This window comes from Chanodichthys erythropterus, chromosome 13 (assembly GCF_024489055.1).
Source record: "Chanodichthys erythropterus isolate Z2021 chromosome 13, ASM2448905v1, whole genome shotgun sequence".
NCBI classification, from domain to species: Eukaryota; Metazoa; Chordata; class Actinopteri; order Cypriniformes; family Xenocyprididae; genus Chanodichthys; species Chanodichthys erythropterus.
In genome coordinates, this window is record NC_090233.1 from 42,944,636 (window position 1) to 42,968,827 (window position 24,192).

The 24,192-nt window shown below is 36.7% G+C and overlaps 3 protein-coding genes across 7 annotated transcripts in view; 2 read left to right on the forward strand and 1 right to left on the reverse strand.

The window, feature by feature from the left end:
- The window catches only part of dapk1 (death-associated protein kinase 1), a 76,147-nt gene extending 72,942 nt beyond the window's left edge, over positions 1 to 3,205 (forward strand). For 2 of the 3 annotated variants that reach the window (XM_067406036.1, XM_067406038.1), the window contains one exon: positions 194 to 3,204. In XM_067406036.1, the coding sequence (XP_067262137.1) occupies positions 194 to 1,462 (1,269 nt within the window). In that variant the 3' untranslated portion in view covers positions 1,463 to 3,204. Of the gene's footprint in view, positions 1 to 193 lie in introns of all 3 variants that reach the window. The other variant, XM_067406037.1, reaches the window with a different exon arrangement.
- Positions 3,206 to 5,119: 1,914 nt separating this feature from the next.
- ctsla (cathepsin La) lies at positions 5,120 to 9,116 on the forward strand. Its single transcript, XM_067408331.1, has 8 exons — positions 5,120 to 5,242; positions 6,558 to 6,693; positions 6,783 to 6,905; positions 6,995 to 7,147; positions 7,867 to 8,091; positions 8,185 to 8,353; positions 8,464 to 8,581; positions 8,670 to 9,116. Exons 2-8 carry the CDS (start codon positions 6,568 to 6,570, stop codon positions 8,767 to 8,769), a joined length of 1,014 nt encoding a protein of 337 aa, XP_067264432.1. The 5' UTR covers positions 5,120 to 5,242; positions 6,558 to 6,567; the 3' UTR covers positions 8,770 to 9,116.
- A 150-nt stretch (positions 9,117 to 9,266) lies between these two features.
- fbp2 (fructose-1,6-bisphosphatase 2) lies at positions 9,267 to 24,084 on the reverse strand. Of its 3 annotated transcripts, none has more exons than XM_067408330.1 (8): positions 24,064 to 24,084; positions 20,735 to 20,954; positions 18,586 to 18,748; positions 17,096 to 17,188; positions 16,405 to 16,545; positions 15,726 to 15,863; positions 14,159 to 14,278; positions 9,267 to 10,418 (listed from the first exon to the last, which is right to left on the reverse strand). In XM_067408330.1, the coding sequence occupies exons 2-8, from the start codon at positions 20,905 to 20,907 to the stop codon at positions 10,230 to 10,232; spliced, it is 1,017 nt and encodes a 338-aa protein (XP_067264431.1). In that variant the 5' UTR covers positions 20,908 to 20,954; positions 24,064 to 24,084; the 3' UTR covers positions 9,267 to 10,229. The 3 variants fall into 3 exon arrangements, with proteins under 3 accessions (XP_067264431.1, XP_067264429.1, XP_067264428.1); XM_067408328.1 differs by lacking the exon at positions 24,064 to 24,084 and adding an exon at positions 21,639 to 21,777 and having other exon boundaries at positions 20,735 to 20,974; XM_067408327.1 differs by lacking the exon at positions 24,064 to 24,084 and having other exon boundaries at positions 20,735 to 21,051.
- Between the last annotated feature and the right edge of the window lie 108 nt (positions 24,085 to 24,192).

Genomic DNA, 24,192 nt, shown 5'->3' on the forward strand with positions numbered 1-24,192 from the left:
CCTAGGAGTTCTTGAGGGTGAGTAAATCATGGTATAATTTTCATTTTTGGGTGAACTATCCCTTTAACAGCAGTCTATTTAAAAAAAACAAAACATTTCATTGCACTGAATATTCATCTTGATGTGAACAGACCCATCCGAATCCCCCATTTGCTTGCACTCAATCATTTTTATTTTTTATTTTTTCCTCTAGATTAACATCATGCAGAGTGAGACTGTCCAGGATGTTGTCCTGTTAGATCCTCGCTGGCTTTGTAGTAACGTACTTGGCAAGCTTCTCTCAATTGAAACCCCCAAAGCGATCCATCACTACCGAGGTCGCTACCGTGTGGAAGAACTCCAGAACCTTGTCTCCGAAGGTGACATCGATGAACTTCTCCAGGTGCTCGATGCCATGGACGTATGTGCCCGTGACACGGCCAACCCGGGAATGGTGGACATCCCCGCCCTGATACGCACGGGTGGCCTACAGCACACCTGGACTGATGAGGAAGACATCGAGGGTGAGGACGCGTTGCTTTACGGTGGAGTGCGCGTGGTTCCTGCGGAGCACTTGGCGCCATTCCCTTGTGGACTTTTCCATAAGTTTCAAGTGAACTTATGCCGGTGGAGCCGGCAACAGAAGCCTGAGGTTGAGGCCGAGGATGTGAGGTTGTGGAGCGGTGGAGCTCGGGTTGGACTCGGTGGCGCTGAGGCTCTGGTGCTCCTTGTGAACCACGGGCAGGGAATGGAGGTACAATTACGAGGACCTGATACAGATCCCGGACGGTGCTACGCTTTGTTGGACACGTTGTGCGGCATGGCAGAGGGTCTCTTAGCTGCTACGTTACCCGGTTTGCTTACCGCCCGACATTATCTAAGCCCTCAGCAGCTGCGGGAACACCACGGCCCTGTCATGCTCTACCAGCCGAGGGACTTTTTCCGCGCTCAGGCACGAGGCGAGAACGCGCTGTCGAACACCATGGGTGGCTATCGTGAGAGCTTTGTCAGTATCATAGCATTAGGTTGCACCCAGGTCTACAAACAGGGCAGTCTTGGTGGGGATGTGCCCGTGGCGGAAGTCAGTCACCTGGCTCGACGCAAGCTCTGCCGCCTGCTGGACCCACCCGATGCCCTCGGAAAGGACTGGTGCCTGCTCGCCATGAACTTGGGCCTTAGCGAGCTCGCTGCTAAATACAGTTCTGGCACCAACGGGACTCCGCCTGCCGACCCTCTTTCCCTTCTCAGCCCCACAGCCACACTCCTGCAAGAATGGAGCCAACGACCGGATTCAACCATAGGCGTTTTGCTCGCTAAGTTGCGAGAATTTGGCCGTCGGGACGCAGCGGATTTCCTCCTCAGAGCTGCGCCAGTGTTCCGAGTCAACTTGGAGATTCTGGGCACCCCACCGGAGCCCTACAGCCCGGTGTGTAATGGGGGCGGCACGTCCTACAACTCCATCAGTTCCGTGATCTCTCGTTAGGACGTCACTGGTGTCTATAGAGAAATGTGCAATTAATTAACCGACAAGAGTGGTGTTGAATCTCAAACTCCCTGGTGTCCTGAGACTCAAGTATTTGAATCAGATACTCTGTTCATGTCCATTTTGTTGCCCTTTGCGATTTCTGAATGTTCATCTTCGGTGTTTCTGAAAAGGTGCCTATGTAAACTTTTCCCCTGCAAATCTTTTATCGACTGTCTCGCATTCCCAAGGTGAAACTGTAGACGGGCTTTCTCAAAATGTCCTTATTGAATAAATCTGCAGTTTGCAATTACTTTTATATAATCAGACAGCTGTTTTAGGGGAATTACACTAAATTTGATGACCGAATGATAGATCACTAAGTGCTTGGCAACATTATTTAATAAATGACTCAAGCTATTGAGTGCCTTGAAGATGGTAAACTGTTGACAAAGAGCCATCGTTGTAGATTTGAAAATTGGATGTGCACCTCTGCAAGTGCTTCAGTGTTTACCTGTCTTACGAAGCTTTTAATGAACATATCTATTAACGCAACAATAGATTAACGCTTGTTCTCAAACAGAAATCTGTGTAGTTTACATTTACTACCTGAATGTTTCTTATTGCAAAGACAGGATTTTATTTGATTGATGAAGCACAAACCAACATACTAAACATTCCTTGAAAAGCGAAAATACATGGTAAATTATTTTAAAATCTGGTTTCTAAAATCCTTCACATTTGTCTCATTCACACTTGTCACATTCACTTTTGAGAAACTTTACGGTTATAGCTACCTGACAAATGGAAATGATGAAATAATCCAGGCACTTACATGACAAATATGATTTCATTTTTATATATAAAAATGATGTCTGCTTCAGTGTATTGGTAAGCATGATCTTTGTTGCAATTGTTCCTCTGTTATAACAATATATTCTGTTTTACACATTTACACTGTTGTTGAGTGTTTAAGACAAATTTATTTTGAACGCTTAGTCATGTGTATTCTTTACACTGGAGAATTAAAAAATGTCAAAAAATGTCAACATTTGCATTGAAACTGTTAAAAGTGAAGCCATTCCTCAGTTATAGGAATACCTGTCTGGTTGTAATGAATGTGGTATGCTGGACACAAATGAACTGTAGATGGCAGCAAAGACTCTCTGTTACATCTAAACACATGCTGTGACTCTTGCTCTCTTTTAAATGAGACAGTTGCAGTTTCATCATGTTTTTAATGTCTAAAAAAAAAAAAAAAAAAAAAAAAGAACTGTTCCATATTATATTTTGGGACAGGTCTATCCTCCAACCCTTCATCATTCCCTTTGCAGGCTTAAAATCACAAACATTTTTAAAAGGGAATCGGGCATATTTTGTTCTATCATTCCAAAAGGCACATTTTTATATTGTGATTAAGTCTATGTATTATGGAGCTCTTTCTCTGTTTAGCTGTGGTCGAGGTTTATGATTTCCTCTCTTAAGACTTTAACAGGGTAAATCAGAGGGAAATTTATCCTGGTGTATTTAAGACTTGTACAGTCATCTCTTTGCACAAGACCTTCACATTATTTCTCTATTTATATTATGTTTGCATGTCTCTGAATGCCATGTCCTTAATACTTCCTTAAACTTTACAGTGTACTACATTTTTTTATAATAAATTGTTTACTCAATGTTTCTCCCAAGTTCTTTATGAAAAAAAAAAAAAATGCTTTTTTTGCCATTTATATTTCTGTTTGAAAAAGATTTTTAGGACAATAATAGATTTTATTTATGAAGCACCAAAGCTCAATTGTACTGTACAAAGAAAAGAAATGATGTGAAGACATAACAGGTAGAAACTGTAATGTATAAGCAAACAACAAAAATAATAATAAAAAAAACTAAATAATAAACTCTCGCAGAGTGGGCCTGAAAAACTGAGAGAAAAGATAGATTTGTAGTTGAGATTTGAGGGAGGGATTGAAGAGATGTTGCGGAAATCACAAGGACAGGAAGATTTTTTTTAGGGCAGGAAGTTTTTCCCCTACCAAATGGCAGATTCTTTGGTCTAAATTATGTAATATGCTACAAAACATCCCAGTAATAGTCCATTGTATTGTGAAGTTTTCTCAATTGCCTTCCAGGAAATTCTGGGTAATTCTGAGGCCTTTCGAATTCACCATGAGAAGAAGGGCCCACTAAAATGAGTTGAAAATGATAATGATTACATGATGAATAATCAGTCATGTGCGTTTTTTTTTTTTGAGGAGTCAGAGTGTATGGCATGACAGAGCATGCCTTACTCAGCGAACAGAATTACCAAAGCACCTTAATTTCAACATAACATATTGAAGCTTTCCTGTTCTCTTCCTTTTACAGCTCTTTTCTGTTATACACTCTTAAAACAATAAAGGTTCCAAAAGCAGGGTTCTTTTCTCCACTATCCATGGTTGTCAAATGTTCTTAATGGACATAACCTTTATTTTTAAGACTCTAGTTGACTTTAAAAAAATAATAATAATAATAATTAAAACTATTTAGTGACAATGTACTACTAATGTAACATAGAGTCATGTTTGGCATATATGTTGCTCATACTTAATCAATATCTTTTAACTGCTCTTTTTTGATCATTTCTAGATGAGGTGGGCTGATAGGCTTAAGTGATAAGAGCAATCTTCCCATCCACAACTATTGTGCACAACTTGAGACAGACGAGCCCATTAATCAATCTGTTTTCCCTTTGTTGTCATGTAGATTCTGTCCTTCCACAAAGCGGAATGTGGAATGTCGTCACAGAGTCAAGTTATAGGACTAGATAACCTGCACTGATGTCCTCACAGACATACTGATAGTAAATCCAATATACACTAGTTTTGGTGTTCTTGATGTGTGAGCAGGGCCATGCAGTTCAGTGCATTCATATTGAATACAGTGTTCCTTGTGAAAATGTGAGACTTAAAATAGATCCCTTTTGTGTTATGATCTTTTATAATTTAGTATATGAACGTGTTGAATGTATTTATTCACAAATGATCTAGTTAGAATCTTGGTTTGGTAATTAAAGCTAACATTTTTCAATCAATTGTAATTTCTAGTTGTTTGAAGAGCTTGTTTTTGAACAATTAGGAGGCATAAGCACTATTGGCTGGTTAACAATAACTGAAATGCTTCTGATTTGTGTATGGATTAACATTAATAGACAAATATACCGTTGCTGCAAGGAAAGAATAGATCGATCAGTGCATTATAAAAACGTATAGCAGTTGACAAGCAGTACAGCTCATTATTAGCTGCTTTTAAAAAAAAAATAAATAAATAAATATGTATTTAAAAAATAAATACATATATATATATGCGAAACATTATCTGAAACCATTTTCAATAGGTTTATGCAGCATAGGAGCATATTAATTCAAATAATTCCTATTTCATCCACATAAGAAAAAAATATGACAAAACGTTTCTTACCAAGTCATAATAATGTGTATATATATATATATGTATGTATAGGCTACATTTAATAATATATAACGTTACATTTATAAACTCAAATGCAACAGTATTTTGTCTTGTTGTAGATCGTTTCTTCAGATAGCAACATTGTTTTTTTCTCTATGAGTAAGATCATCTGTCGGGAACCCAGTCACGTGCTGATGGGTCACATGCAATGACGTTCGTCGGGGGCGGGATCGAAAGATCTATAGGCAAGAGTCTCGACCAATGAGAAATTGAGGAATTTGCCTTCAGAAGGGCTATAAACTCGTGGCCCGGTGTCTGCGACAGAATATTTTCTTCTGGATTCAGGACGACAGGGTGAGTCGGGTGTTTTTAAAGCATTCTGGAATCTTTCGTTGTTTTGAATTTATTTTCAAAGAAGCGTCTACATGGACCATTTTTATGCAAATTTATTATATGCATCTTTGTTTTGTTTAAGATTTTTTTTTATTTTTACACAGAACAGAATGGAGCTTGTTAGTTGGCTCTGTTGCTGATACATTCTTGTGAACTGTTTAAAAAAAAACAGCCGTATGAACTGTATTCGACACACGGTTAACGTTATAGGTTCGTAACGCATTGCGCTTTTTGCTCTGACCATTTGTCCATTTCTCTAAAATGGTTCCAACAGTTTCTTTTTCGATTTCCGTGGCCTGGTTTCGGTCTTTGTTTTCTTTTCCTGGGAAACTGTGGGCTGCAACCACCTCCCAGATCCCGTGACTGTTACAAAAGGAACATCGTATTCTCGTCTGTATCCAGACCAGTGTTTCTGTCCCGAGGCCCGTGTGAACAAATATATTTTCAGAAGATTTACAGATACAGAAACATGGCTTTTATTAATATTCATAACAAAGTTATTACCTATATCTGCCTGCTGGTGGTTCTTTACACGGTGTAAACAAGTATGTCATGGCAGTAATCTGATCTCAGGTCGACGCCTGCTCTTAAATAAACATACACGTTTAATTATACAACAGTGAAGTGACTGAGGAACATCTGGCATGAAATTTCAAGGAGTTTAAGCAATGTCTTGCGAAACATTTTCAATAGGTTTATGCAGCATAGGAGCATATTAATTCAAATAATTCCTATTTCATCCACATAAGAAAAAAATATGACAAAAAGTTTCTTACCAAGTCATAATAATGAGTGCAAAAGTCAATGTTGCACTTTATTTTACAGTACGTGCGCTTACGTTAATGGTTAATATAAGGTAAAGGGTTAAGGTTAGGTTTAGGAGTAGGTTGAGGATTAGTACCTAGTTATTACCAGTTTATTGTAATAACTATTATATGTACATGGTATGTTCATGAGGAACAGGACTGTAAAATAAAGTTAAACCAAGGTCGAAATTATGACGTCCTGGTCTTAAAAGCTCGAAATATATATATATATATTTTTTATTTTTTTTTGTAGTTTCTACTTTTTATTTCATAATTATGACCTATTATGTTATAATTATGATCTACCAAAGAAATGGGCTTCCATATAAGACTGAATATTTGTACTAAAACAAAATCACAATTCAAAATGTTAAACTAAAATTGTGGTGGTAAACAAACAAAAACTTGGAATACAAAAAGTCCGTGGTCACTTGTTGCAACATGTCTGACCTGTTGTTTTTTCCCCCCAGTGTTTTGATCATGAGGGTGTATTTGGCAGCGTTTACGTTGTGCCTCAGTGCTGTATTTGCTGCTCCAACTCTGGACAAGCAGTTAGATGACCACTGGGAGCAATGGAAGAACTGGCACAGTAAAAAATACCATGAAGTAAGTGTTAAAGGTTCATTGATGGCTTTACATTAACAAGTTGAAAACGGAGCAAGATGTGGAACTCAGCGTTATCTCTTACAACACAGAAGGAGGAGGGGTGGAGGCGAATGGTCTGGGAGAAAAACTTGAAAAAGATCGAACTGCACAATCTTGACCACTCCATGGGCATACACACTTACAGACTCGGAATGAACCACTTCGGTGACATGGTAAGACTGCAGAAGAAGTTTATTTGAGGTGTATACATTCTGATTGGTGAAATTCCTTCAGCATTAATCAATCTATTCTATATCTACAGACTCATGAGGAGTTCAGGCAGGTTATGAATGGCTTCAAGCACAAGAAGGAAAGACGATTCACTGGATCCCTCTTCATGGAACCCAACTTCCTGGAGGCCCCAAACAAGTTGGACTGGAGAGAAAAGGGATATGTGACTCCCGTGAAAGATCAGGTGAGATAGCTGCCTTTATCTTAAATAGCTAGAAATACTGTACATTTGAATACAAGCCAGGGCTTGTATTTAAACTCCATACAAAAAAAACTGGTCTGACCACTTTGTTTTCACATCATATTATATACATCTGATTTCCAATCATAGTTGTGTTTTCCGCGTATGCATGGAGAAAATATGTCACATGCCTATAGATGCATAGTGTTTGTCTAAACTAGTGGTAAACTAACTAGTTGGCCCTCTGTTGTGCGCAACAATATTCAAGCTCTAGTTTTCAAAACTCATTTTAATCCATGGACACTCATAGTTTCTATAAATTAAGAAGTAACTAAATTAATTAATTACATTTAAATAATCAGAAAAATCAATTAAAAAAATTACAATTCAGAATTTCGGTTAAATTTCAGTGTTCCAGAAGTTTTATTTTTATTCACAAATTCGACACAATAAAATATTTTAGAGCTTGCCATTACTAGTAACTAGTAGCAGTTATTCATTTACATGACTTTTCCACGTCTAGAAATCACATTTTTAAAATCAGGCCTCTTCATATATCCAGGTTTTTCAAGACAGTGGTCCTTTAAATAAAAGATGTTGAAGGGGGAAGCAAAATAAGAAATATTTTGATTATTTTATGCCCAAATGATTTTGTCATCTAATGGCCCCGGTCCCCTGGTTGATTATTGCTGGTTTAAAATATTTCCAATGTGATTTTCCAGGGTGAGTGCGGTTCTTGCTGGGCCTTCAGCACTACCGGAGCCATGGAGGGTCAGATGTTCAGGAAGACTGGAAAACTGGTGTCTCTGAGTGAGCAGAACCTGGTGGACTGTTCCCGTCCTGAAGGCAATGAGGGCTGTAACGGAGGTCTCATGGACCAGGCCTTCCAGTACATCAAGGACCAAAACGGTCTGGACTCAGAGGAGTCCTACCCCTACTTGGGAACTGTAAGTTGACACTTTATTCTCCTGAAATGATTCTGATTAGTTCCATAAAGTATTACCATATAATACATGCTTCGTTTTTACACCTGTCTTCAGGACGATCAGCCTTGCCATTACGATCCTAATAACAGCGCAGCCAATGACACCGGATTCGTTGACATTCCCAGTGGAAAGGAACATGCTCTGATGAAAGCTATAGCCGCTGTGGGGCCCGTGTCTGTGGCTATTGACGCTGGACATGAGTCTTTCCAGTTCTACCAGTCAGGTGTGTACATTTCTCACTGCTAGTTGTTAAGCCTGCTAAATGACTGAATTATTTAGTGAAGGAGAGAAGTCTGTTGATGTGAACTAACAGATGTATATCTCTTGTTATAGGCATCTACTATGAGAAAGACTGCAGCAGCGAGGAGCTAGATCATGGCGTTCTTGCTGTTGGTTATGGTTTTGAGGGTGAGGATGTCGATGGCAAGAAGTACTGGATTGTCAAGAACAGGTAAGAAGATCATTTATACTGTATATTCATATAAAACCAATGTTTAAAGCCAGTGTTTTTAACGCAATGTGCCTTTTCTGTATTCTAGCTGGAGTGAGAACTGGGGTGATAAAGGATATATCTACATGGCAAAGGACCGACACAACCACTGTGGTATTGCTACAGCAGCTAGCTACCCTCTTGTCTAAAGAAGATACCTCTAGTGTTAAAACATTGTACCAGAAGGCCACATTACAGTCTCGGGTACCCGAGTGGTTTATTGAAATCCACTAGTGTAGTGAAAAAGGAGTCACCTGACACAGGAGACTGTGTCTCACAGCCTGAATGAGACTGTGAGAAAGAAACCTCAAGCTCTAGGTATTGTGTGACACTGTTTTAGGGACTTTATGCAATTGTTTTTTGGTCATTTTAATGGCATTGATTTAGTTGATTTTTGCCTCAATGTAAATACATGTTCTTTAGTGTAAGTCACAATGTACAAATGTGTTTTTTATTTCTACTCTCTGTATGATCAATTAAACTTTTAAAAATGTAACTGTTTCCGTTTGTCTTGGATTTATACTCTTCCAGTAGTTTTAAATGTAGCATCATTTTGCACACTACTGTTCAAAAGTTCATTCATATTTTTTTTCTTATACACCCAATCAGATCATATTAGAATGATTTCTGAAGGATCATGTGACAATGAAGACTAGCGTAATGATGCTGAAAATTCAGCTTTGACATCACAAGAAAAATTTACATTTTAAAATGTATTAAAATCAAAAACAGATTTCGTAAAATGTAATAATATTTCACAGTATTACTGCTTTCACTGTATTTTTTGATCAAATAAATGCAGCCTTGGTGAGAATAAAAGACTTGTTTCAAAAACAATCCCAAACTTTTGAACAATAGTGTGTATATTTTACTGTAACTTGCAAAACAAATTTATTCCAATCACCTCACTGTGACATGAGCAGACAGAAAATCAAAAACTAGTGTACCCTTAGCCTATTAAAACAGGAAGTTTACTGGTCATGACTGAATGGTACTGCTTTTCAGTACTGCTTTCTCAAGCTTAAACATATGCAGCAGCATATCTGGGATCAGTGTCATGTTCATGGGGGGTTAAAAAAAAAAAACGTTTTCCAGACATACCACATTCTATTTTTTCTTCACTGCATGTGTTGTGATCTTCAGGAGATGAATATTAACATTGAGGGCTGTTCATTTGCTCTTGCAATACAAAGTGTCCTATTGGTTTATCTCTTGGCATATGGCCATTACATGAGCCGTCATCATGACCAGCAAACTAAGACTTGTGGGGTGGAGATTACTACGGTTTTGGCTCTTGTACTTGTAGGGAGGGGTCTGTACGAGAGGGTGTAAACCAACTAACAAACAGCACATTGCTGAAGGTACATTATGTTCACATAAAAAAAGCGAGGAAGAAAGACAGATTGCGAAAGGGGTAGAAGACTAAATCTGAACTGAAAAGACGACTTGAAGAAAAAAGAAAGAAAAAATGACCTAAAATACTGGAAATTTAATGTGATTCTGTTTACAAAAGCATTGCTTCTACTATTTTAAAAAAGCTACTGTGATGTTTTGTATTCTAACTCGATGTCATGTGGGTTTTCAGTGGATCAAATAACAACCGAAATCTCTATTTTTTCTGTTTCTTGACAAAGGACAAGTACTCCTCCACATCATCTGGAGAGCCCACAACAAAGGGTGCCCTCTGGTGCAGTGACTCGGGAATAATATCCAAGACACGCTGGGTGCCTGTCGTGGCAATGCCTCCGGCCTGCTCGATCAGGAAGGCTATGGGGTTACACTCGTACAGCAACCTCAGCTAGAGAGCATGAAACACATGAGAAAAAAAGAGAGCCACAGAAGTTACATAATGCTGATAAACCCACAAACCAATTTATTTTTCAAAGGGTCTAAATCTTGAACACTTCTCTTAGTTTTACCTCTGAGTTTGAAGCTGATATGTTTCATTTTCTCTTATCAATTATCAATTTGGGTCATTGAGTATGCTTTTGAGTTCATTCAGAATGGATTCATTTTAGTCTTATCTATGTAGAACAGAGAAACTGGACTGTAAATACATAATAAAGTTTATACAATGGCATTTCTTGAAAAGCAGCATGAACTGCAGATACTATATCTGGGCCACTGCTTTCATGCTATAGTGTATATTTGCTTCAGTTTAGGCTTATGCTGTGTGTTTGGTCACTGAACATTGTCAGGAATGACAGCTCAAATGAGAAGTAATCTGTTATCAGAATACAACCTGCCTGTTCCTGCTGTAAACCATAAAGTAATCTACAGTATAAAACACTGCAGGTTTCCTATGGGTTTTTATAATGGGGTTTTTCAGTTTATGAGTAAAATAAGGTCTGTGGTAAACATAACTTCACAATACTCGTCAAGTTACATTTTACCACAGACCTTATGTTACTAATAAATTGAAAAACCCCATTATAAAAACCCAAAGGAAAATTCCTGAGGGAACCACTGGCGAACCACTGGTTTTGATGTCACGGCTGCGGCACTCTATTAAAATAATGTTGAAATAAATAATATGTAAATATTAGATGAAAATGTAAACTAAAAAACAAAAATGTGAATAAAATATGCTGAATTACTAAAATTACTAAAACTATATATAAAAAAATAAATATAAAAATGAATTAAAGCTACAGTGCACAGCATAAATGAGTACACCCCCTCTGAAACTTCTGAAAGTCAGCAATTACTCAATTACTTAGAAGACATGTTAGGGTTATTTAGAGATATAATGTTCCAGCAAGTCTGCTTAATCAATTACCAAAGAAGCATGTCAAAATTATTCAGGAAAATAAGATTTTCTTATCAAGGTGATAAAATGTTGTGTAGCAAAAATGAGTACACCCTCCTAAAAGTTACTAAATAAAATGAAATAAAATTTTTCTGGTGAGTATGTTGAACCAAAACATTAAAAGAGAAGTAATTTCTTGACCATTAAAAGTGCTATATAGCCCACTGAATCATTCTCAGACTTAATGCGGACAACAATGGAAGCACTTAGGAAAGAACTGTCAGGATACTTATTTCTTAGCACAAAAGAGGACAGTGGTACAAGAGGATTACCAAATCATTGTTTTAAGTGTGAAAATATAGCAAAAGTAACACAGAAAAAATAAAAAACAATGGACTTGTGACAAGGCCCCTGAAATAATCAGGCCTTCATTTTAAGCTTTCATTTAGTGATGAGGGATTTTTTGCTAGACAAAGAGCAGGAGAAATACCAAGCGAGTGTCTCAGAGCCAGCAAAAGCTATGAAAAGAGTGACTGTTAATCTCACAGAGTAAGATGCATGAATGACATGCATGGTTGTTGTTCTCACTGGAACTAACTACTGTAGCCAAAGCACAATAAAGTCAGTTAGCCATTTCCAAAGCCCATATTTACAAAATATAGATTCTGGGAATCAATACTCTGGTCTCATGAGATCAAATCAATCATTCTGGATCTAACAGCATCCAAAATGTTATGGTGTTGCTAGAGGAGGAGTACAGTGAGAAGTGCCTTGTTCCCACGGTAAAGTTCAGTTGTAGTAAAGCTCTTATATAGGGATGTATGAGTGCTGAAGGTGTGAGGGAGTTGTGCTTTATCAATGCTGTCATGAATTCCCACACCGCGGTGTAATTTAAAACACAAACTTGAAACAGAAGATGTTTCCCTTTCCTCATTCCCTGCATTGTTGGGCATTTTTTCAACATGACAATGGGGATATGCATTCTCCCAAGGTGAAAAACCTTCTGTGGACACGTATTGCACTCAATCTTAACACTCTTGAGCGCCTGTGGGGGATTCTGTAGAGACGAGTTGAGCAACACTCCCCATTAAAGATCAGGGCATTTAAGGAGCTCATCATCCAGGAGTTAAACAGGACAGATGTGACAATTTGCATTGAATTTGAAAACTCTGTGCCAAGCAGGGTCAGAGCAGTTTATTCAAAATTATGGCGGGCATACTAAGTACTAGATTATTATACGTTTGTTGAATTAAATCTAGGGTGTACTCATTTCTGCAATCCTTAATTTAAACAAAATTGGCTAATTTACTTTGTAAGACTAATGCCGGACTGTCTGGACTGAAAAAGGGCTACTCGTTAAGAAAACAAAGGAAATTAACATTCAAACTCTCTCTTGCAAAATTAGATTCCCATTTGAGGCGTAATCACACTGAGTCGATCACACCTCAGCAATGCCTTAATCTACATCTCCCTTCCTTCACCCCCTCTTCTCTCTACATGCAAAGATGACCTGAAATTCACCCAAAATCTATATGGTTTAATGTGAACAGTTTAATCATACACCATTATACATGTTTGGTATCATCTGAAATGTCTCAGTGCGACTGGTACAAAGGTCTCATTCCCACAGAAGTAAACCAGAAGGTTATAAAGGTTTAAAGATTTTAGAGATATTTTGCTCTCTGTAAGACCTTCACAGGGTCTTTCATGCAAATGGCCTTCTGTCCCCAAAAAGGTGTAAACTACTCAGTCTGGGACACTGATTAATGCAAATTCCAATTGTGAAGTCATGTTTCCATTTGAAAGAAGTTTCTGTCTTGGTCTGAGTATTTAAAGAGATGTTGCAGGAGATTCAGGGCTCGGTCCTGTGCAGATGAGCCCTTCAGACACTCAGCAATGTGCATTTTTCTAATGTCAGGTATGCATATTTTACTCTGTTCCTGAGCATTTGATGTTTGTATTGATCATCTTTGAGATGATTATGTAATTGGCATGATACATTTACCTGACTAATAAATTGTTACATTTGACTTTATTCTGACTTAATCTGAAATTATTGACTCTAGTAGATTACGTTAAGTCCATAACCCCACAAATCTAAATTGTCAGTTATCAATTGGCATTCAAACCTAAATTCGAGGTCATAATAAAATGGAGTCAGATAAACGTTTAATTGGAATTAAACTATTTTGCCACACTGAAAAGACCGAGCACGCAAGAAACCTTCCCCGCCCGGTGGGAAACCGCCGTTGGGCCGATTGGGCGGGCCTTACAACTTATTTTATGACTATTAATGACATATATTTCTCAGTTTTTATTATGTATATGTTTAATACATATTAGTTTTGCCATCTTTCCATGAACTGTATTAGTGATCATAAAGAAAATACATCTTTTGTATTTGTTCAGAGGGGGTGTACTCATTTATGCTGTGCACTGTAAATAGAAATGTTAAAAACTTATCAAAATGACAACAGCACATAACAATGATAATGAAAATTATAATAAAACTGAAAATATAAAAATAACAAATATCAATGAATAAAATAATACCAAAATAACACAGGACACAACCATAAGATTAACCTAACAGCGTATGCTGCATGAATCACTTCACTGTAACATAATATGATAAAAGTCTATTATCTTTCACCTTCAGCATACTCATTATTTTATTATATCACTATCACCAGATTTGCTTTTTTATGACTGGTTTCCACTGTTTGCCCTGAATATCTTAAAATACAGGAGCTAAAAATGATCATGTTGTAAAAGCATTGTCGACTCACCTTTCCTTTTGGACTCTTCTCATTGGCTGGGTACATGAATATGCCGCCATAGGCGATGGTACGGTGTATATCAGACACCATCGACCCAACATACCTGGCACCATACGGGGCACTACCATCCTGTGAGACAATTACATTTCATCAAAAATAATACCAGGACATGTTATCAGTATTTATATGAACAAAAACTCAAACTTTCTTATATTATTTATGCTTTGAATTAGAAACTTTGATTATACATGATCTTTTTAGGCTTTTTAGAAAATAATTTCAGTTTGCACCACAATCTGTAAACAATCTAAAACAAAAACTGTCAGGAACAAAGATCATAAGCTTCAATAAAAGAGGATAGGAAAACAGGAAGTAGTGTGAGAAGTTCCAGGAAACAAAAACCCAGCTGGACAGCTAAAACACATCAGTACACTTTATTTTACTGTCCCTGTTACACATCTGACATGTACTTACTTACTAACCCTAATTATATAGTAAGTACATGTTGTTAATTAATATTTCTCAGTACTTATTTGTATAATTACACTGTAACAAGAACACTAAAATAAAGTGTAACCCACACATCTATCATCAAATGTAATGCATTTTCCTTTAGAAACAGGTGAACAGTAAAAACAACAAAAATAAACTTCATAAAGTTGTAATTTTGGCTTTAAATTTGGATTTTAAGAGGTGGCAGCATGTTCCCTTAGCCAACCCCACCTCAAGCAATGACAGACACAATATGCAAACAAATCAATACTTCCTGAGGTCAGAGATAGCATGTTTCTGACAACACTTCTACGAAAACAACTTGACATCCAATATAAAACATGTCAGAGTTGATAACATTATGTATGTCATTAGCAAGTTTCCCATTTCATAAAGCAGTATTTTATCTAAGACAGCTCTTCAATTTTTTCTTGTTTTCTTTTTTCCTTCTTATCACCATCAGACTGATTAAGATGATCTTAAAATGAAGAAACAAAAACATATTCCTGGAAACACAAGATCTTACATCTGTTCACTGAAAAAAAACAAAAACAAAAAAAACAATTAATGTTAATAATTAACCAGCTGACCCACTGGAAATTAATACTCAGCATATTTTATGATCACACTGTACCCAGTCACTCTTAAATCAGTTACATATGCTGAGTCTATGTTCCAGGTCAGAAAAAAAGATCAGCTTTCTGCAGAGGAAGTCGCTCATCACTTTCCAGCATATGTAAGGTGTGTAAACATCAGCTGATGCTAAGCAAGGCCATGCAGTCATGCAAGCATTATTCAGACTCACTTTGTTTTAAACTAAGTGATCTTCAGGCCAGCTAAGCAACATTCACTGTTCTGTCGCAACATGTCATGAACATGTGAGTATGGCTCTGTCACATGATGTGTTGTGCACAGGCACAGCAAATCACCATGTACACTCAACGGTTTGATTTGTGCTGTGTAAGTTAGCTCAAAAAAATCTCAGCTAGCAACAATAAGATTAATAATAAGATAATTTTCCCAAAATAATATGAACAGACAAAGCAACATTCTTTGGCTATGCATGTCTCTATACAGAACCCACCTCTGGGTATTTCTTGTGCCTTAAATACTCAGTGACTGCAGGTTCAAAGTACTTAGCATAGCCCTCGTTGATACTGTAAGTCTTTCCCTTTTTCTTGATCTTCACATTTCTGTCTGTCAGAATGAATTCTCCAATCGCCTGAAGAAGAGGAACATCAAAAACAATTCATGTTCTCATTAGCTTATATTACACAATGACACAAAACTGTACTGTATGTTGTAGTAAAACTGAGAAACTAAATATAAATTAGCCAAGGAAGAGGAATCAAAACTACTTCACTACAGCCACAAAATATTCAAGAATTTTATCCGAAATTGAAAAAAGAAGTGCCCCTTTTGATGTGTAAAAAAACTAAAGATGTTAAACCATAAAGAGAAGTGAAACAACTCTCAGTAACACACTGTTTTACAAGTCTAAGACGTTTCACAGTTTACTACATACCTATTTTTGTTTTTAAGACAATATTATGTTTGCTGTCAGCGCACTTTGCTCATATAGTCGTTAAGCTGTAAATGATTCACTTGAATCGTTTGGCGCACCTTTAATGAACTGATTCATAGTAACTTATAAATACTGTGACCATAAAACTCTGATCTCAGAACAGGTATTAGTGTAGCCTTGGCATTATTATTCATTATTAATCTATATCATTTCAGCAGATTGGACATTTTGTGCGTACTGGATCCAGCATGAAGAAGTTAACTCCAGCTCCTGTACTGAGAGCCACTAGCGTGGCGCTGCCGTAGAGAGCGTAACCCGCACACACGATCTGATTGCCTGGCTGCAGGGCGTCCTTGTCACTCGGTTCTCCATCTGAGGCCTGCAACAGGAAAAACAACTGAATCAGCAGTCTGTCTACAAAGACAAAAGAGTGAATTAATAGGCTCATCGTGATTAAATGAAATTGTACATGCACATCAGCATTAAACAAACCCAATGACACCACCTAGAGTACATGCTTGTTACTGCAGTTCTACGTGAAGTGTAACTTTTTAACGATTAGTAGTAAGAAAAGTAAATATTAAACGTTAAATAAAAGACTAATACGATCAGCTGTGCCGTTGCTATCCGTTACACTCTAGTGCACTCAATAAAATATATTTAAAGTTGTATTGAAGTCATTGCTTAGCCATTATTTGTCATCAGGCGGGGTCAAAAGCAGTCAGCGTACCTCGTCAATCTGCATGGAAAAGTAGCACAAGAACACCAAACATCAAACCAATCCATCTCACACACCACATGACAGAAAGCTTACATGGAAATACAATTCTATTATTATTATTTTTGCATTTCTCGCATGCATCAAAAAGTAACCCAAATGCACATGCAACTCCAATCTAGCAGTGAACAGATGCTGTACAAACACTCACCCTTTTGTAGATGGCAAAGATGGTGCCTATGGGGGCCAAACAGTCAATGTTGGAGGAGCCATCCAGAGGATCAAAACAGACTATATACTTTCCCTGTGACAAACAGCAGCCTGAACTGAGTATGCAGCCGAAATGAAATGGCGACCTCATGTGGTAATTATCTGAATGAACTCCAACAAATATGCATTAGCACAGGGTAAATAAGACTGACATAAATAGTTTACATAACAGCCATAACTTATTTTGAAACCACACAGACATTTGTAAGGTTTTATTTACTCAATTCTTCCAGACGTGCAGTTTTATTTCCTTAACTATTTAAGTTTTTTCCCCTTAATTAACATTGCTAATTGAATGTGTGTGTGTGATGGAAACTAATTATACTTTTCCTATTCTAATTATTTTTGATAAAATGCAGCCGAACACATTTTTTTTATATATCATTATTATTATTATTATTATTATTATTATTATTATTATTATTAGTTAGAAAGAAAAATAAATCCTGCTGGCATGAATACAAGGAACTACTAGGTATTCATCTAATCATCAGAAATAAGTCTGGGATTTATTTGTCCTTAGTTATTTACCTTTCAAAACAAGCAACAACGTTTTAAACAACACATTTTGAGCTAGATTATTCTCTGTTTTATCTAAAAGAGTAGCAGTACCCTTTTTTCCCTTTTTTTTTTCCAAAGAGTATCAGTACCCTTCATAAGCAAATTAATATTTATTTGTTAGACCAGAGTCCATTGCTATATAAATAAATAACAACTAACATAAATAACAACTCCAATTTATATTTATTCTATTCCTTCTACCTTTGATTCATTCACAACACAGTCTTGAACATGAAATCATGTGTTAAAGGAATAGTTAAAAATATATATTTTGTCATCATTTATTCACTCTCATGTGTTTCAAACATGTATTAGGCTGCTTTCTTTCTTCTTTGAACACAAAAGGAAAGGCCAGGGCCTGTTGAGCTAAAAAAAAAAAAATGACAAAAGCGCCATTAAATTATCAATAAGACTCCTGCTACAATTCCAAAATTTCGTAAGCCAAACCAATGGAAATATCTCATAATATATATGTTCACATCCAAATATGGCATGTCAAGACTCATTTGATACTCATGATGTTGGATGTGAAGTTCCGTAACCAATCATGAAATGCCAAATTCGAATATGCACATATTCAATGTTGCATAAATGAGATTTGAGAGCTACAGCAGAGGGGAAATTTTCAGTGAATATTGCCTTAAAAAAATGTTCTGAAGCAAATGGCTTCAAAAGACTTTTAATATGCACATCTAGGAGCTTGATTGGTTTCATGAAAAGAGCAGCATAAACCTTCTAACAACTTTTGTGTAAAGAAAAAGATCCTACAAGTTTGGAATGACATGAGGATGAGTAAATAATGACAGACCTTTCTCTTTAACAGTAAAATAAAAAAATATTCATAAACAAGGCTTATCACAATGCTCATACTCTTTTCTCAGCAGGTGTGTAGATGCAATCCTTGTTCTCCTCAGAAACCATCAAACAGGTGCCATAAGAGGCCTGCAGCATATTGATGATCAGATCATTGGAAAGCACATCCAACTTCTTCTGCTCATCGCCTGTGACGTTCACATGCCCGGCAATGCCTTGACTGTGTTCAGGGAAACCACATTATTAAAAAGCAGATACTGAGGTTCAGATGCCAAAACACTGAATGGTGGCATTTCATTATTTCTATACATACACCGTGTTCCAAACTATTATGCAAGTGACATATTAGTAAGATTTCAGTACAATAAACATTCAGATTTTGGTTTTTCTAAGAAAATGTTTGTTTGTTTGTTATTTGTCTTTTTAGATAACTGGTATCAATCTCAGACAAAATTATTTGCGAGATCTATGGAAACCCTATTTAGAGGCTGTTCCACATTATTAAGCAAGTCACAGTTCTCATGCAATATGGGGAGGAAGAAAGATCTTTCTGAGGATGAAAAGCATGAAATGGTGCAATGTTGTGCAAAAGGCATGAAAACAACTAATATTATGTGAAACTGAATGGGGATTATCAAATTATCATAAGATTTGTGAGTGATTTAAAGCACTGACGTCGCAGTCTTGTTGGAACGTGGTGGCCATTCACCAACCATCCAGAAATCCATCCATTTAGACCATCCATTGTAGTACGGCATTATTCAGTGAATAAAACTATTTAAAAAATGAGTCTTCATGTATTTCTAAACTCACTGTAAATGTTTGTCTTTGTGAGCTTTGGTTTGGAGTGGCTAAAATGCATCTTTACACACAACTGCCAGCCTGCATGGAGAGCTTCTTGAGACTCCAGAGACACCAGCAGCTTCAAATACCTGTTTGCTGCTCAACACTGGCTTTTTTATAGCTGCCCTTTTAATGCAATTCATTTTTTTGAAAGGAACTTTCATTAATAAGTCTTTATCTGACCGAGTTCTGCAGTGCTTTAAATCACTCACAAATCTTATGATAATTTGATAATCTCCATTCAGTTTCACACAATATTAGTTGTTTTCATGCCTTTTGCACAACATTGCACCATTTCATGCTTTTCATCTTCAGAAAGATCTTTCTTCCTCCTCATATTGCATGAGAACTGTGACTTGCTTAATAATGTGGAACAACCTCTAAGTAGGGTTTCCATAGATCTGGCAAATTATTTTGTCTGAGATTGATACCAGTTATCTAAAAAGACAAATAAACAAACAATTTTTTTAGAAAAACTAAAATCTGAATGTTTGTTGTACTGAAATCTTACTGATATGTCACTTGCATAATAATTTGGAACGCAGTGTATACTGCCATGATAATTATATGTAATGAATCGTTTATATTATTTTATAGTTATTAGGATTATCATAATAATATTATTATCTATTTATTTACAAGGACATCACAAAGTATTAAAAAAAGGATTTTTGGTAGCACTTTTAATTTTCAGTCCTGTTCCGCATGTTGTAACAGTCATGTTTTGTTCGGTTTAGCTATCCATGTGTTCTCTGTCGTTGTTTGCCTGAGTTCTCCTTCATTATTTGTTGCTATGGTTTCTGACTGAGTTTCACACCTGTTCCTTATTTAACTGATTATCTTCCCTGTGTAAATAAACCCTCAGTTTATTTTAGTTCTTTGTTTTGCATCATCTGAGTAATCGTTGATGTTCAATGTATAGTGGCTTGTTGATTTCTCAATGTTCATTAAAGTTTCTCGTATCCTGTTCATCCTGTTTCTATGTTCTTCCAATAACTGGGTAAAACTACAAACCCTGAACCTACCCCTAAACCTAAACTTAACCCATGTAGTTCCCTTATATTACCGAGCATACTTTCTTAGGCAAGTATTGTAATACACATAGTTGCACGTACTGTATTATTGTTTAATTAACCACACTAGAACTGTATCTTTAAATTTACTGTAACTTTACAGTTCTTTAAGTTTAACTAGTCTCTAAAACCATAACTAGGTCTGTGTATTTGACCTCACATACTGATTTTATCATTGGCTGATCTGAAAGAACTTTCAACCTCTTCTGCTTCATACAGTATGTGTTTACAACACAGGTACGGTAAAGCATATTCATTCTCATAATGCAAAATAATTTAATGGAACTTACAGATGAATGAGTCCAGCTTTCCTGACAGCAGATGAAATAGCTTTAATAGCTGTTAACATGGAATTGATGAGCTGTGTGAGTTCTCCGGTGGCCCCCTTCGCTTTCCGCCCCGTCTCCATCACGAAGCGAGTGAGGGTCCATACGTCCACATCAAAGACCGACTGATCCGACATTCTGACAGTATCCTGAGTGTTGCAACCGTTGGACAGGCAGAGACTAACTGAAGAGACTCTAGTCAGTCTTTTTACATACACAGAGTGGAAGAAGGCCAAGGTTATATTGGTGAAGCAGATCAAGTGACAGTAGTATAGTCTGAATGCTAGTAGAGCCTGAGCTCAAAGAGCCCAACTTATAAAGCACAATCCTTGGCTCTCAGCTAATTATTTATGCTCACTGTGACTCATGACATATACTCATAGGTTAGAAGATCATGGGTCAGAAATCAAAGCTCATGATTGTTTATGACAATCATTTCCCAATGAACACTGGAGGTCTGTTAAATGGATCGCATTAATAATCTGTGTATTTATTTACGTGTAAATGTGTCCTCATAACTCAAAATCAAACCTAGAACTGTGACTAAACACATCAAACACATTTAAAGAAAATGGATAAACACCATGCTGCTCATGCATTATATTTGATTCACAGCACTGAAAAGTGCAATTAACATGCCTTTTGAGTACTTCGTTTAAATTGTAATACTCAACAAGCACTGTTTACGCAATATATTTAAGCACTGCTATAGACATCGCTCTTCACATTCAACAGATTTGGCAGATTGGCAGACATATTTCCAAACAAGCACGCTCTTATTGCCTTAAATGTGAGCGCTTCCTCTGCTACAGAGCCCAAAATAATAAACTCATTAGGATCAGAATCTTCCAGACAACATTTCACTCACAGAAGAAAAGCTGTGCGCTCCAACACAGGAGAAATCACTGAGCATTTCAGACAAGCATTTCTCTGATCATTTCAAAGGTTGTTTTATACTGCACTGTGCTACGAATAAAAATGAGGGTATAATTTATAAACAGATTTGCATGCATATATTTTAACCAAGGTCATGTAGAGCAACACCCCAAAATGTGTCTCAAATGTCAGCTGGGCTCTATGCACCTACTGGCCTTTACAGAAAAGGTCATCTGCTCTTCATTTGGTTGCTCAAACTTGTTGTACAGTAAATTCAAATATAGGAGTACATTGAGTATGACGAAGGAAAAGTAGCAATTTTCATTCACAAATAATGTTAAAGTGTTCTTACTGAAACACAATTAAAACATTCACATACTTTAAAGTCATCATGAAATCAAAATTGACAACGCTTATATAGCAGTATTATAAATGATTTATCCGTGCACATTTTTTTTATTTTTATTTTTATTTGTGTGCTTAATCTTTATTCAAAATAACTTCCCCTCCCTCTTGCAGCGACATTTTTTCTTCTCTGAAGACGTGTTTACTGGCGCAAGATTGGAACAACCTCTGTCATTCACATGAGATCACAGCAATAGCAAGCCACAACAATTCAATGATCCAATCAATAGGTTGTTTGCACATGACGTCACAGCAGAAGCGCGAATGAGTCTGGAGGGCAGGGAGTGATGTAAAAAACTCAAAATTCGCATGTTTTGCGTCGTTTATGGTTGCTCAAATCGATAAAATCGAGAACCCAGAAGGTGTTTATATCGTTTACATAACTTTTACCGTTTTTTATAACTTATTTCGTTTTTTAATTTTAAAAGTTGTCGGCTTTTATAGCGTTTTGCGTCTGCTGATAGCCTACTTAACGTAAATGAATATGGATACTTGCTTATCTTTTTGACTTGGTTAAATATTCACATGCTTCATGCTATCGTTTGCAGGGAGGAGAAGATATTTTATCCTATTTAATTATAATTTGGTATTTTCACTTCAGTTTTGTAGTATTCTGTTAAAGGTGCCCTAGAATCAGAATTTGAATTTACCTCGGCATAGTTGAATAACAAGAGTTCAGTACATGGAAAAGACATACATTGTTTCAAACCCCATTGTTCCCTCCTTCTTATATAAATCTCATTTGTTTAAAAGACTTCCGGAAAACACTCGGATCTCAACATAACACAGACTGTTACGTAACAGTCGGGATCATTAATATGTATGACCCCAATATTTGCATAATGCCAGCCCATTCGAAGCATTAGACAAGGAAAGGCAGTATTAACGGCTGGATCTGTGCACAGACAAGGTAAGCAAGCAAGAACAACAGTGAAAAATGGCAGATGGAGCAATAATAACTGACATGATCCATGATATCATGATATTTTTAGTGATATTTGTAAATTGTCTTTCTAAATGTTTCATGTTGCTAATATACTGTTAAATGTGGTTAACGTTACCATCGTTTCTTACTGTATTCACGGAGACAAACCGTTGCTATTTTCATTTTTAAACACGTGCATGTATAATGCATACACACAACTTCATTCTTTATAAATCTCTCCAACAGTGTGTAATGTTAGCTTTAGACAGAGCATAGCCTCAAACTCACACAAAATCAAACGTAACCATCTAAATAAATACTTTACTCACATAATTCGAAGCATGCATACAGCATGCATGACGAACATCTTGTAAAAATCCATTTGAGGGTTATATTAGCTGTGTAAACTTTGTTTATGCGATGTATATATAGTCGAGAGCTCGTAGGGCAGAGGGAACGCATCTCTTAAAGGGGCCGTGCTGAAAAAAATCAGTGCATAGTTAATTATGCCCCAAAATAGGCAGCTAAAAAAATTAATAAAAAAAATCTATGGGGTATTTCTGAAACTTCACAGACACATTAGACTTATATTACATCTTGTAAAAAAACAATCTAGGGGACCTTTAACAATGTTGATCTGGTTACCATGAGAACAGTGTCACGCGCTGCTGCTTCAGCCATCATATGGTAGAAAATGTCCAAATAAAATAAATGTGTTCAACAAGCTGACAGAAGTCGATCCATTTATTTGTTGGAAGCATGTAAATGTATCTAGTTTAAATGTTGTTTTGATTCACTTTCCCATATGACCACGGAGGAGAATCGGAGGGTCACGTTCAGGACAGACACGCTGTTTTTGTATTTATTTCAACCAATGACAACCAAAAACAAACCCATAGAAGCTCGTGAACAGTTTTGAAGTGGCTGTACGTGTGCAAGTTATAATCATTCACAAGCCGAGTGATACTCTAAAACATAATTACACAAAAACCAAATACAAAACTCAGCAAAGTATGTGATTACTTTGAGTGAAAGGCAGTGGGTTTATTTAGTGACATTATTACATTTGCTAGTCGTCTTCCCTCACCTTCTCAACCAAGGCGAAAATACCGTCCTTTTTTCCCACGAGCGATATCGTGAGTTCCTATTACAATTCTCGATTCAGCATAAATGACCTACAATGGCGACATTTTTCACAATCACGACAGAAAATCAA

Coding starts and splice junctions, on each gene's coding strand:
- ctsla (XM_067408331.1), top strand. CDS start 6,568: ATGAGGGTGTATTTGGCAGCGTTTACGTTGTGCCTCAGTGCTGTATTT. Junction 8,092..8,184: donor CCTACCCCTACTTGGGAACT/GTAAGTTGACAC, acceptor ACCTGTCTTCAG/GACGATCAGCCTTGCCATTA. Junction 8,582..8,669: donor TACTGGATTGTCAAGAACAG/GTAAGAAGATCA, acceptor TCTGTATTCTAG/CTGGAGTGAGAACTGGGGTG.
- fbp2 (XM_067408330.1), bottom strand. CDS start 20,907: ATGTCGGATCAGTCGGTCTTTGATGTGGACGTATGGACCCTCACTCGC. Junction 18,749..20,734: donor AAAGCTGGACTCATTCATCT/GTAAGTTCCATT, acceptor CCCTGAACACAG/TCAAGGCATTGCCGGGCATG. Junction 10,419..14,158: donor AGAAGAGTCCAAAAGGAAAG/GTGAGTCGACAA, acceptor CATGCTCTCTAG/CTGAGGTTGCTGTACGAGTG.